Source organism: Megalobrama amblycephala, linkage group LG10, assembly GCF_018812025.1.
Source record: "Megalobrama amblycephala isolate DHTTF-2021 linkage group LG10, ASM1881202v1, whole genome shotgun sequence".
Classification (NCBI taxonomy): domain Eukaryota; kingdom Metazoa; phylum Chordata; class Actinopteri; order Cypriniformes; family Xenocyprididae; genus Megalobrama; species Megalobrama amblycephala.
Genome location: NC_063053.1, coordinates 18,962,189 through 18,977,060, shown reverse-complemented (window position 1 = coordinate 18,977,060; position 14,872 = coordinate 18,962,189). Strand labels below are relative to the sequence as shown.

Below are 14,872 nucleotides of genomic sequence, written 5' to 3'. Positions count from 1 at the left end.
TGTGCACAGACAAGGTAAGCCAGCAAGAACAGCAGCGAAAAATGGCAGATGGAGCAATAATAACTGACATGATCCATGATAGCATGATATTTTTAGTGATATTTGTAAATTGTCTTTTCTAAATGTTTCATTAGCATGTTGCTAATGTACTGTTAAATGTGGTTAAAGTTAACATTGTTTCTTACTGTATTCACGGAGACAAGAGCCGTCGCTATTTTCATTTTTAAACATGTGCAGTCTGTATAATGCATAAACACAACTTCATTCTTTATAAATCTCTCCAACAGTGTAGCATTAGCCGTTAGCCACAGAGCATATAACCTCAAACTCATACAGAATCAAACGTAAACATCAAAATAAATACTTTACTCACATGATTCGATGTATGCATACAGCATGCATGACGAACATCTTGTAAAGATCCATTTGAGGGTTATATTAGCTGTGTGAACTTTGTAAATGCACTATAATATAGTCGAGAGCTCGTGTGGCAGGGAGCACGCGATTTAAAGGGGCGGCGCTGCCAAAATCAGTTTATAGTTAATGACGCCCCAAAATAGGCATTTAAAAAAATTAATAAAAAAAAAATCTATGGGGTATTTTGAGCTGAAACTTCACAGACACATTCAGGAGACACCTTAGACTTATATTACATCTTGTGAAAAAGCATTCTTGGGCACCTTTAAAATGCACAAGCACTTGAACAGCAGGAAGAGAAGACAGACAGAGTTGATATCAAGGAACTTTTATTGATTTTGCTGTAACAGTGTCCACTGGCATTGGCATTTCATTAAAATTAAACAGAACAGGGTCTCAAAGAAGAAAGAAAATACAGTTTCCAATTTCCACCACATTAGAAAGAACACTTCCATCCTATATTCCCTCATATAGAGCTAAATGCATTTCTGATAGTTTCTGAGACCTGGGAAAAGTATGAAGCAAAATAAGCTTTAAATCTTTAAACAAAAATAATTTTAAACTCCATATTGCAGAGTTGAAACAAGCTGGGATTTGACAACTCAAATCTATTACAGAAAGACAGTATAATATACGTTTCCTTTACTGTAAACCGTTGTTACTTGAATGTGATTTTTACAAAAGTCTAAACTGGAAAATTCATCTAATTGTGAAGGATTTCACCAGAATTGAATACATGATAGAAAGTTTAACTGCAACCGATCAAAGTCAAACCTAAACTGCATTTCTCTTTAACCAACCCCTTACTGTTACAAACATTAAACTGCTGTATGTGCAAATCTTCCCATCTCTGTAAGAAAGTAAATGGTAACAAACATGTTTCCAAAAATATAAATGTTTTCTAGTAAAACATAGCAATATCTTGATCGTATCCTCAACTTGAAAGTCAGAAAGAAATTAAACAGAAAGGAACTGATCCTGTTTTAAGGTATGAAAGAGAACTGTATTTGACAGCTGCTCAGCTTAGTAAAGTAAGGCATGGATACAGAGGCTAAGCACAAGATCACTGTGTGTGTGAGAGAGAGAGAGAGAGAGAGAGAGAGAGAGAGAGAGAGAAAACATTCTGTGCTTCAGAGAATGAGTGGAGCACAGAAAGAGAAAATTAAAGTCATGAGAATAAGTCTTATCCTCTTTAAGTCACTTTGTTTGGATAATCTCTTTGCTTAATTCTCTTTCCAAATTAATCAAACCTACTTGTCTTCCACAAGATTTGGCATCCCCAAAAAAAATCAACATCGATTAAATGATCTGACGTGTGATCTAAAGACTAAGAAGCAGACCAAAAGAACATGCATAGAAGAGCATCGGAAAGATTCAATTCAAGTTTTCAAGATGTTTGATCTGAATCAAAATATGAATGTCTGGTCACTACAAAACTATCCATCTTTTGAAGAATCGTTCACATTGTGTGGCTGTGAGACAGACAATAGTAAAATGACCAAAACAACACTTCAGTGCTTTCCTACCTTTGATTTGATTATCAAGGTTTGTAAGGATTGTAGTAATCGGAAAGTGACAGCAGATGTCACAGCTGATATTAATGTTAAATATTCACCGTGCTATTTCTCCCATGAAAGGAGCCATAAGATGTGTACTTGTTAGGTACATAATGCAAGTGCTTCCTGAGACCAGCTCTCTTTTTGTCATCATTTCATAAAGTATATTAAATCATTGATCCAGTCCAACAGTACTGGGTATTGTCTACCTTTTACCAGAGGATGTGACAACAGAACTGATGTTGACGCTTCAAACATCTCACCATGCAAAGGTAAGTACAAACCATACTGTTAGCAGGACGAATATGAACGGAAACATTCTCTCTGACCTAAAATATCAGTTTGGTCATTCAAAATTGTGATCAGATGTTATTTCCTTTATGATTACACTGGGCAAAAGGAAATTCAAAGAATTTGCTCATGCTCATTTTGGGTTAGTTCTAAATAAGATTCAAAAATCTGTATACGTTTGTTTGGCATCATAATCCTGTAAAAATTCAAATGAGTGATTAAGGTATGTGGTTTGGACAATTCTACAAAACTATTCTTTTGAGCTCAACAAATACCTGAAAAAAAGTTAACTGATATAAAAGACTTGGAATGAATATAGAATTCTTTCATTTTTAATCAAAATTATGATTATTATGATAATCCTGCTGTCCCTTTGTAATTAAACTGGGAAATAAAGATCCAGTAACCGTTTTGGATGGGAAAAAAAATATATATACACGTTACATTTGGGAGGACATGAACTTGCAGATAACTGCATTTCCTGACTTGACTGCAAATCAGTTTACATGTGAACAAAGTAGACTGCATTAAGGGTATCAACTGGAACAGTGTACTCTGAACTATCAGTGAATCTCTGATGGCTGATTTGTTTATGAGTCTATTACGGTAAATTGGTAATATATCCGGGCACTTACAATAAAGAATTTTTCCCTTGCTCTGTGACTTAAGCAAGAACAGCTGCTGGCAGCCCTGAAACCTAAACAAAAAGAGCTCAACAGGCTCACAGGTTAACCTTCAGGGCTCCAGCAGCCCCACTGGGCAAACTTTAGTCATTTATCCCCATGATTATGCAGCACCCAGCAGCTAGAGAGAGCAAAAGGAGAGGGCTCACAACATTGGTTTCTACAAGCCAAGCCACTGGCACACAGGTACCAGGTAATTAATCGTTCTTCACGTTGGTTCCTCTTCTTTAGATGTCCATCTCAAACTGAGCATCTTCAGCTGCAACACAAAAGAAAAAAGAAAAACAAATTCATGTGCACCATGCATGACCAACTAGTAAACAGACAGAGAATGGTGTGAGCTAACAACCAGATCCATTACTGTTTGTGTACATAAGATGGTCGAGCACAAAGCAGGGAGGTTCCAGTGGAAACAGTTCCAGTTTGGTTGGTTTTAAAGACTAACCTTGCCCTGGTTTGGCATCATGGTTGTTGATGTTGTTAGCTTCATTCCTCTTGTTTTCATTGAGGATGTTCTTGCCCGTCACTCCTGGGATAACCGGCAGGTGTGCTGGTGGGGTCTGGGCGATGGGTGAGTTACGCCGGTCTAATAGGAACTTACGATCATAGATAATTCGGGTTCCTGCATTGTCACAACAAACATACTGTTATAATCAAGTTTTATTGCATAACTACCAGCCTGACACAACCATCCTAAAGAAATATGACCTATTTCCTTTTGTGTTACTCAGAAGCAAGTCATATGAGATTGAAAACAACATGATGGTGAATTAATTATACAGAATGCTGACCATATCCCTGAAAAGTGTGAGATAGATATATTAATATGATATATTGTCGTGCTTTTGAAATCACAAAGATGATTAATGAGACTAATTTAGTATGAATGGTCACAACAAATAAGTATATAATCCTTTGAACAGTATAATTAACCCAATGCACAACAATAATACTGTTGATCTATAGCTATCAATATCACACTTGATAGGGTGTATACTGCTACATGTATCGGTCTCTGTATGCGTTTAATGGAATGCATTTCTTTGTTCTGTCCTATTCTGTCAATCAGTCACTGCGGACCAATCACGTTGATAAGAGCGAAGCACAGGCGGCGCTGTTTTTGTTTTGAACTACATGGCTGTGTCTCAAAAGCCCAGTCAGCTGCCTTCCTAGGCAACATCTTTGGCCATCGCCGATTTAAACGTCTCAAAATTTTGAGCATCACCAGACAGTCTACATGCAAAATAACTAAACTTTCCTACGAGCCCCAAAAATACTGTCTAAGCAGATAGAACAGTAGGTTTTGAAACACAGCCTTTTATGTGGTTACGGCTTCCTGGCCAACATAGGCCACCCTCTAACATTGGACTGTCTCCATGCAAACGGCTGCAGATATCAGCCGGGACATACAGCACACGTCTCAGGCGGGTTATTACCTCCCGGGGTGGTGGAGAATAAAGTGCCTCCAGGAGTGGTGCAATAGTCGTGAGGTAGCTGCGTTGAGTCGTTGATCAGCACCGTCCTGGTCGGGATGGCCCTGCTCTCACTAAACTGACGACTGGACGACATTGCGCTTGCTTTGGGTGCTAATCAGAGTCGAGCGATACGTTTTCCCGATGCAAGGTAAAAACCTCGGGCCCTTTCCCCTCGTTTCTTATCGCTTTCCCAAGGCTTTCTTGACGTTCAGCTCGTCCTCCCAGCCGTCAGCACCGTCCCCTCCCTCCGCCAGGCAGGAAGCGAAGAGCGCTGGGAGGATATGACGTCAAGGGAGATTTTTTTTTTTTTTTTTTTTTTTTTTTTTTACGTCAAAGGAGAATTACATCGCATGCACGCCAATGGAAAAATATAATAATAAATATAAAAATATTATATAGTTGGTTAGATTGGGAAATCAATTCGCTGACCAGATAAACTAGGTAAACATCAACTTGACCAGGTTGTGAATCAAAACAGCTTAGGCTGATTTAGCTGCAAATATACAAAACTGTCTTTGAACGTATTGAAAGTTACTGCGTTAAAAGTGTGATATTTACATTTTTCTTACAAGTTGTTTTTTTAGCACTGAATATCATTACCGATTCACAAATCAGATGCACATACACTTAACGCTTACGCGCAAATCAGCTTCTGCGCATGCGCGATTTCCCCCAAGCAAGTCGCTGCTGTCCTTTTACACACAGCCTACCGGAATCAATACACAATAGCGCACAATATGAGTTTCTCCACTGAAGAAAGAGGAAACCCTAACACTTTGAGTTATAGGCTCTATTTTAGTAAGTATGAATTCTGTTCTTCGGAGAGTGATGATGAGGAGTTTGTACGGTCTGGGATGTTCATTGAATTAAGATGAAAGGGGCTGGGCCGCAAGTCCCACGTGTCGCTTTTCCTCGCGTCATTTATGACCTAAACTTAATCAAAGAAACAGTAAATGTGATGAATTTACGATATTAAATAGATATTTAGCACAGACATTTTATTTTAATGGCTATTTGTTTAAAGGTCTTCTTAGTTAAAAGAAACTAAACATGTAATACCGGTTTAATAGTGAAAACTGAAAGTCCCAAATGGACGACACTATATTATTATTACCAAACAGTGCAACAGCGCTAACTTTTTATGTTGTATTGCTGTTTAAAATGTGTAAATGAAGGACGGGCAAATAGGCTACAGGGACGCTCATTGCATCATATTATTGCAGAATATGATTTTTGGTTCTGTTATTTTGTCTGCTCTGTCTAAAATGAGCTCAGATAAATAAAATATGAAGTACATAGATTAATCAGATATACTGAATTTCTTCAAAATTGGGTGTACTTTGTTTAGTTTAGTTGCCACCTGTGCATTAGACATCTCACCCATAGCAGCAGTATGACATCACCTCTCTCTTCTGACAAGTAACATGATTGACAGATTATATGCACACTGGGGAAAAATCATTAACATCATCGTTATCATTAACACACTGAACTTACTAATTTATGTTTCAAACCAGTATGACTTTCTTTCTTATGTGGAACACCCAGTGAAAATTTGTGCAGAATATCCGAGCTTGCTTTTATACTAGTGTTATTTGATGTTCTGACTTGTCTTGTTTAAAAAAAATGCTTAAAAACATCCAGTGTACTAAAGTTTGAATGCCTGGGCTGGCTTGTCCAGAACACATTTATGAAAATTTGGCATTCTCTGTCGTATAAATATTTTCCTAAATTATCACACAGGCATATTCATTTTTAATGGTTGCAGTGCTCAAAATGTATAGCATAACAGTGCCTATAATTTGTTTACATTTTTAATTACTAAAAATCTTGCTATAAATTCTTGCTTGACAGCTGTGGTCACTTTTGTATGAGTGGAAAAGAGCAGTTTGGACATTCTACTCAAATAAATTATGCAGATTTTTTATTGTTATTATATTTTGGGAAAGGTAGACTTTACCTTTAAGAGTGAAGGCTTTAAAGATTTCAAAAACAGAACTCATTACGTGTCGTTCAAGGTGGATGTGGTGGCTAATGAGAGCTAGTTATTATACAATTCATGGGTTTTTATTATTTAATTATTTTTGGAAAATATGGAAAACAGCAAGATCTTGCTCAGCAAGATTTTAAGTGATCAGATGTACAAGTAATTGAAGCACACAACTGCATTTGAAATATTTATTTGTACAGAAATGTTATGTTACATATGTAACTTTATTTTTTTTAACAGAGAACTCCGATGGAAAGTATATTTCACCATTCCATGACATACCTATGTGTGCCGATGAATCTCAGGTACAGTATTTTAATGTTCCTAGTTTCTCTTGTCAGGGTCACAGTGTTGATACCCCCTCCCTTGTGGGAGCCCTTTGGCTGTTAATGGTCATTTCACAATCCAGCACAGCAGAGTGTATATCAGCTCTTTATCGGGTGAAGGGACTTAGTCTGCGAGAGGAATGATCTTTACCCTTTTAACAGTGTCATCTTAAATCGTTCAATACTTTGGACTGCTCTGATATCTTATGTGTTTAAAACTTTATGAGTAATCATTCTCATGGCTTTTTAGTAATATGAATGTTAATATGAATTTTTACTTGCTTAAGATTTTCTTTTTCTTTTTTTAATAAATAATTTTTATTTAATCTGTAGAACATTTTCCACATGGTTGTTGAAGTACCAAGATGGACAAATGCAAAAATGGAGGTATGAGCAACAGTAACAGTACAAAACTACATAACTTTCAGTATAACATAATAAAACAATAGAATAGAGGACTTTGTAACAGGCCTTATATTTTGTAAGGCCATATATTTACACACCTAAAACATTAATGCATACAACACAATACATACAGGACTAAGTGATGTTGAAAAGAAAACACATTTAACATACATTTGTGGTGTATTGTGTACTGATATTCAAACAAAATAATGACCCATCAACCAGTTGATGTCTGCGTGAATATTCTGCAAGTCAACAATATGCTTTATTTTTCAGATTGCCACAAAAGACCCTCTGAACCCAATTAAGCAAGATGTGAAGAAGGGCAATTTGCGCTATGTGGCAAATGTTTTCCCACACAAAGGCTATATTTGGAATTATGGAGCAATCCCTCAAGTAAGCCTATTAAATCAGCACCGACCATACGTTAAATACATAGAATAAAACAGACCTTTTAAAGGGTTAGTTCACCTAATAATGAAAATTCTGTCATTTATTACTTGCCCTTATGTCGTTTCACACCCGTAAGACCTTCGTTAATCTTCGGAACACAAATTAAGTTATTTTAGTTGAAATCCTATGGCTCCGTGAGGCCTGCATAGGAAGCAATGACATTTCCTCTCTCAAGATCCATAAAGGTACTAAAAACATATTTAAATCAGTTCATATGAGTACAGTGGTTCAATATTAATATTATATAGCGACGAGAATATTTTTGGTGCGCCAAAAAAACAAAATAACGACTTATATAGTGATGGCTGATTTCAAAACTCTGCTTCACGAAGCTTCGGAGCACAAATGAATCAGTGTATCGAATCATGATTCGGATCGCCTGTCAAACTGCCAAACAGCTGAAATCACGTGACTTTGGTGCTCTGAACTGCGGATTTGACACGCTGATTCATTATGCTCCGAAGCTTGGTGAAGCAGTGTTTTGAAATCGGCCATCACTATATAAGTCGTTATTTTGGGGTTTTTTTGGCGCACCAAAAATATTCTCGTCACTTTAAAATATTAATATTGAACCACTGTACTCATATGAACTGATTTAAATATGTTTTTAGTACCTTTATGGATCTTGAAAGAGGAAATGTCATTGCTGGCTATGCAGGCCTCACTGAGCCATTGGATTTAAAAAAAAATATCTTAATTTGTGTTCCGAAGATTAACGAAGTTCTTACAGGTGTGGAACGGCGTGAGCGTGAGTAATTAATGACAGAATTTTCATTTTTGGGTGAACTAACCCTTTAATTTTAAAATATTTTAAAATGTAATAATTTATTCCTGTGATAGGAAAACTGAATTTTCAGCATCATTAATCCAGTCTTTTTTTTAGATTTTACAACAACTTTATTTAAATATTTTCTGACAGACTTGGGAAGACCCCGGGCACAAAGACAATGACACAGGGTGTTGTGGTGACAATGACCCGATCGATGTCTGTGAAATTGGTAGCAAGGTATTGATACTGGTGTTTGTCTTTTGAAGTATTGAATGAAATAAAGCCAAATTCATAATAAACCCAAATTTATAATGAAGCAAGTTGTCGTATGTGCAGTTAAAGTTGGATTTGATAAACAAACCCTACAATGCTTGATCTTTGCAGGTGTGCAGTCGTGGAGATGTTATCAAAGTGAAAGTCCTGGGTGTCTTAGCAATGATTGATGAAGGAGAAACTGACTGGAAAGTCATTGCAATCAATGTTGATGACCCTGAGGCAAAGGACTTGAACAGTAAATGACACTTGTTGCTTTCCTGTTTACTTAGAAGAGAGATACAGATTTGTGATTGTTTTTATTCCTCTGATGTGAAATACAGGCATTAGTGACGTGAGGAGACACAAGCCAGGCTACCTTGAGGCCACAGTTGACTGGTTCAGGAGGTACAAGGTACCTGATGGGAAACCTGAAAACCAGTTTGCATTTAACGGAGAGTTCAAAGACAAGGTATGTTGAAAAAGTGTTGTAAACAAGCTTTATTTTGTGATTGGTCATAAGCCTTAACAGCTCTGTAAATATGCTACATTTATTCCAGAACTTTGCCATTGAGACAATCAAAGCCACCCATGGCTTCTGGAAGGCACTTATCTCACAACAAACCAATGCTGGAGAACTAAACTGGTGAGGGAATCTTTCTTCAGCCGTCTGCATTTGTTTTCTCATTTGCATAGTATTTTATTTCAGCTCTGACTGTTTGCTCTTCCATTTACAATCACTACAGATAGCCTATAAAGGTGTAGACAAGGGCTGCGTACCAATCCAAATTTTAATGCTCTTCACTCACTAACTTCCTTCTGTTTCGTGGACTCGGATGTGCGTCATTGCTTACGCTGCAGGAGTGCCCACTACTGGCGGAACTCGTGAATAAGGTTTAAATGAAACGCACTAAGCCCTTGATCACTTGGAATTCACTATGGAGCTGATTTATTATTTAAACCCCTTTTGTACTTATGAGTATATTTTATGCACCATTCTTATATGCTTATAAGTTGTTGAAAAAAATATAGTATATGAGCTGTTGGAGAAAAATAAAATTACACAAATGAAACAAAATATCAATAGAATAAACTTTGACTGTGAACATATGGTAGCTACAAGTATTATGCGATCGAATCTCAACATAATTAATTATATTATACAATAATTATGCAATTAATTCTCTAAATAATTAATATATCATACACTTCAGTTAAGCGCGATCTGCTGTGATGTCACAATCAAGTTGAATTGTGGGATATAGAGTTGCTTTAAGTGTACATCGGAGTAGACTTGCTCCCTCGGTCAAAATCGAGGGGACGAGGGTCTGTCTTAGGGCTGCACGATTATGACACAAATCATAATTGTCGATTATTCCCTTGAAATTGTAATTGCGATTATTAATGACGATTATCACAATTTACATTCAATGATGTTTTGAATAGCTTTATATCATTGTTTGAACGAATAATCATGTTTTGCTTGGTCTGTTCAAAGTCACGCTGGATTTTCTCCTCAGCGTAAGGTTGAGAGGTCAATCTATCACTCTTTTCCATGTTTGTAGAGTTAGTTTGTGGAGTAAATATATTGTGACAGTGTTGTCACAATACTGGAATTTCTAACTTCGATATGATAAAAAACACTGTCATATAGTTATTTTTAATATTATTTTTTATTTATTAGTCAAACATTTCTTCTGAAGAGATCACTTTAAATGATAAAGCTTTTAAGTTTTTCTCATAAATAAACGTTGATCAGTTACCATTACAATTATCTCACAAATATTTGCTAACTCAATGTATTTTTTACAATGGGGTAATTTTGTTACAATATATTACACACAGCACAAGGAAGCTTGATTTCAAATGGTAAATTGAATTTAAAAAAGACAAGTAAACAGTGACAAAATAAGAACAAATGAACAAATTACTAACTATAGCACAAATACAATAGAATAAAGATAGAAATTATTTTTAGGTAGATCTAACTGTAGTAATCAGGTAAGAAACTGAATAAAAAACAAAGTAGGCTAATCAAATGTAAAATAATATTGGATAATCTTCATTATAAAAATTAAATACAGATTAATCAATTAAAGTTACAGAAATTAATCAGTCAAGAGCAGTAAGTGATTTTCTTTTTGTCTGTTGATTAACAATAACAACATAGAGAGCGGCACGTTTATTCGGCTACTGTCCCTTTAAGACCTGACGAACGCACGGACACATTCTTCCTGAACTGTTTTACATGAATACTCACCAAGATGGGCATTGTGATATTGTTTCTTAGTGTATTTGACCATTAATAAACTTCGAAAAGGAAGTTATTTTGGCATTTGTATGTCAAAGGCGGCTTTATTATGTGTCTGCGCTGTGAATGAGAGGAGGCGCGTGCGTCTCAACTCGCTGTCAGAGAGGAGAGCAAGCACGCGCAGCTGGTATCGGTGTATCGATACTGCAGAGAGGAGTATTGGTATCGTTTCAGATATTTCAGTATCGATACATATCAAAATATCAATATTTTTGACAACACTAGGCTGTGTACACGTCTTTTTAAAATGGCGGGTCCTGGTGTTTCCCATCAGCGTACACCTACGTCACTGGTAGCTTCTTTTATGCTGGGTTAGACCTTTTACATTCTGAAGTATTCTCCTCTCACAACGTAATATGCTCAAAACACGCAGAATAATGTAAGTGGATATTTTTCCTTGTAATCGCGCCTTTGAACGATTACGAAATCGTGGCATCCGTAATCGTAATCGCGATTAGAAATTCGATTAATTGTGCAGCCCTAGTCTGTCTATATGAACTTCCCTTGTCCACTTCACGAAGTGGAAATCACTTAAAAATGGTGGCATGGATTCCCCTGACAGGAAGTGCTTAGGGAAGTTCACAAGTGCATGTCTAAAATTGGAGTGGAATGCAGCCCTGGTTTAAACCTGAAATACATAAATATAATATGAAATAAAGAGAATTTTATTTGCTTTGTTTTCTTTTCACCTCAAGTCATTGCTTTTTTCTTTTTCACTGTGCAGCAAGAACACGTGTGTCTCAGAGGGAGACAGTCCATTCTGCTGTTCGGCAGATGAAGCCAAAGCAGTTGTTGATGGAGTATGAACTTTATTTTTGAATTCACAGGACTTTATTCACTATTTAATAAAATGGATATACAGATGTATTAATTTATCAAATAATACTTTACTAATGTGGTAACTGAAACTAATTTTTCTTTCTATTTTCAGTCATGCCCATGTGGAGATTCCAGTCCAGTTCCAAGCTCAGGTTAGATTTTTTTTTTTTTTTTTTTGTCTTTTTCTTTTTTTTTTCAGATCTCTTAAAATCTGTTATTTTAGTTTTATATTATTATATATTTTGGTAACACTTTATTTTACAGTGCTGTAGTTTCACGTTAATATGTGTACTTACTATAGTAATAATAGTAAATTATGCATAATTACAAGTAACTAACCCTAAACCAAACCCTAACCCTAACTGTAACTCTATACCAAGTACATGTAGTTAATTAATATTACACAGTACTTATTTAAGTAATTACAATGTAACTACGGCACTGTAAAATAAAGTGTAACCTATATTTTTTACTGTTGTGTATTCAATTTTACATTTACAAATGAATAACATTTTTTCTTTCAAGACGTGCATCATATTTACATTGTTTCATTTTCTTTTTCAGTTGACAAGTGGTTCTACTATGCAAAGAACTGAAGAACGTAACACTGTTAATGCACCAGTATGATCATGTTTAGAATGTGCATGTCAGTTTCTGTCTAGAATAATGGATATTATTTGAAAACATGGGCACTTAACATATTATCTGGAGACTAAATCTCAAATTAACAGTTAGAGGAGCTAACCGATGTCTTGCTAAGTTATGTTGATTTTGATAATGGTTAGATATTCTGTGTAACAGATACTAAGGTTAGAGATACTAAATAGTCTGGTCAAACTCAGGTACTGTAAGATGTGGAACAAATGCTTTAATAAACTTTTCTCATATGACACTGCTGTTATCAGATACTTTTTGGTAATAGCTTTTGCTTTGTATTAGATTGTCTTTACATAAATACAATTTTAACAATAATAATGCAATGTTTAAATATAATTGTCACAAGAGTGAGCTGATGTACAAGAAATCGAGGATCCATAATGCTAGTGTGGACAAAAAAAAGTTTATTTTTTCATTATTTTTAACAGGTCCTTTAGAGATGGTGCATCCAAAACACATCTCTTTTAAAGGGATCGTTCACCCAAAAGTGAAACTTCTGTCAGTTTCTCCAAATCCATATGACTTTCTTTGTTCTGTACAACAACAGATGTTAGTCAGAATATTAGGGACTGACAGCCTCGTCATCATTCACTTGCATATTTTTCCTATACAGTGAAAGTGGTGACTGGATATGCAATTCTAATGTTTCTGTTATCTTAAATTGTAATAATATTTAACAAAATTACTGTTATTACTGTATTTTTGATAAATGCAGTAGTAGGGGAGAGTGGGGTAATGTGAGACATCGGGTAATGTGAGACACCCCCTTTATCTCGGCAACGGAACACATTTGTGGTTATGTGACAATTATGTTTTCAAGCCCATCACATTTCCCCTTGGCCATGAAGGAGAGGACCTCATGGTGCTGTGCTAAGCATGTTTTTTTCACAAAAATATTTTTTTTGCATGTAAAAGTAAATTTTCTTGCGGTCAACTTAATCAACTGTTGTGCCAAAGCAAAATGATTCAGGTAGAAAAACTTATATCATACATGTTGATGAACTACCAACATATAAAACCATGTGATGATGCTAGCTGAAGATTAGCCTGAATTGCTAAGAGAGACCGTTTTTTTCTAAAATGTGGTGGTGGGGTAAAGTGAGACAAATGCTTTGGGGTAAAATGAGACATGGGGCACAAGTCAAATTTAGTCTTAAAAATATTTTAATGTAATATTACATTACATATGTTTTATTTTTAATGTCATAAACATTGTAGAAAAGCCATCATGCCAAGGCAAAACACCAGGAAAGACAACCTGGGGCAAAAAAAAACCCTCGAGGAGAATGATGTGGCACATGTTGTGGTAAAGAAGCTGCCTCAACCTAAAAGGCCTGGAGAGATGGAGAGAGCAACTCCTCATCTTTCCCTGTAACCTTCAGGGCTGGAATGTAGAGTAGGCCTAGTTGTAGAGGATGACAGTAGGCTGATGTTCTAATACAGGTGGGTCTAGTCCTGTGTTCTGAGTCCCAGGCTGTTCTAGCTGGTTCTGATTGTGCTTTGCTCTGACCTCCAGACACTAGCTGGCTCTAAGGGTGCGTTCACACTTGTAGTTCGGTTCGTTTGGTTCATTTGGTCCGGACCAAAGAAGATTTAGTCCTGGTCCGATTAGAGTTCAGATTGGCAATTTTATCACCGAACCAAAAGATACCGAACCTTGAGGCATAGGGATACATTCACAATGTGATTGGTCAGATTTTATGACGTATTGCCTATTTTGAGACGGAACTTAACAAAAATCCCAAACAATGCTGTGTGCTGAGGTAAATGCGCTCGTTGTGTGTGCATAGCAGCGCGTAGCCTGCGTGTGATGGTATTTTGGCCAGCTGGGAACTTGTGAAGAGCTTATAACATGTGTAAAGTAGTCAAAACAGCGGCAGGAATCCATCCATCACACACACAAACGAGACGTGTGTCTGATGCCTGTGATGGGCAAACTCGCGACTATGACAAGAAAAACCGACATGCGTGAGGATTCTGTCCTTTTTAGGGTCTCTTTTTAGGGCCTCTTTTTAGGGCAGCGTTCACATATGTTCAAATAAACCGCACTAACTGAGCAATCACACCAGGGTTCGTTTTAATTGAACCAAACATGACAAGTGTGAACGCACCCTAAAGGTCTTGTGTTCTGACCCCCAGACTGTGTTCTAATCTAACTGGTTCTATCTGTCATTTGAATGTTAATTAAAATATTTTGAATTATATTATGTTGTATTTGATTTTGTTCAGAGTTACTTTCAAGTGTGTGTTAATTGACCAATCCCCATGATTCTGTTACTAGTCCGACATTAGTTCTGGAATGTGTGGTTGTCAAGCTAGCTGTCAGGATTCGAACGTTGCAACATGTGTTGTTATGGTAGTTTCAGAGTGGAAAAAGTAAGTGGATCAGTTTACCCCCTTGATTTCTCTGGTCTGTCTCAGTTTACCCCTAAGCTGGGGTAAAGTGAGACACAAGATGACTTTTTTAA

At 36.4% G+C, this 14,872-nt stretch overlaps 2 protein-coding genes across 2 annotated transcripts; one reads left to right on the top strand and one right to left on the bottom strand.

The window, feature by feature from the left end:
* Nucleotides 1-729: 729 nt before the first annotated feature.
* On the bottom strand, nt 730-4,695 carry eif4ebp2 (eukaryotic translation initiation factor 4E binding protein 2). Its single transcript, XM_048205194.1, has 3 exons — nt 4,384-4,695; nt 3,393-3,569; nt 730-3,206 (listed from the first exon to the last, which is right to left on the bottom strand). Exons 1-3 carry the CDS (start codon nt 4,514-4,516, stop codon nt 3,175-3,177), a joined length of 342 nt encoding a protein of 113 aa, XP_048061151.1. The 5' UTR covers nt 4,517-4,695; the 3' UTR covers nt 730-3,174.
* A 169-nt stretch (nt 4,696-4,864) lies between these two features.
* Nucleotides 4,865-12,637, top strand: ppa1b (inorganic pyrophosphatase 1b). The gene is made up of 11 exons (XM_048205193.1): nt 4,865-5,220; nt 6,653-6,717; nt 7,072-7,125; nt 7,420-7,539; nt 8,516-8,602; nt 8,750-8,876; nt 8,962-9,089; nt 9,178-9,263; nt 11,653-11,728; nt 11,860-11,899; nt 12,312-12,637. Exons 1-11 carry the CDS (start codon nt 5,160-5,162, stop codon nt 12,341-12,343), a joined length of 876 nt encoding a protein of 291 aa, XP_048061150.1. The 5' UTR covers nt 4,865-5,159; the 3' UTR covers nt 12,344-12,637.
* The last annotated feature ends 2,235 nt before the right edge of the window (nt 12,638-14,872 follow it).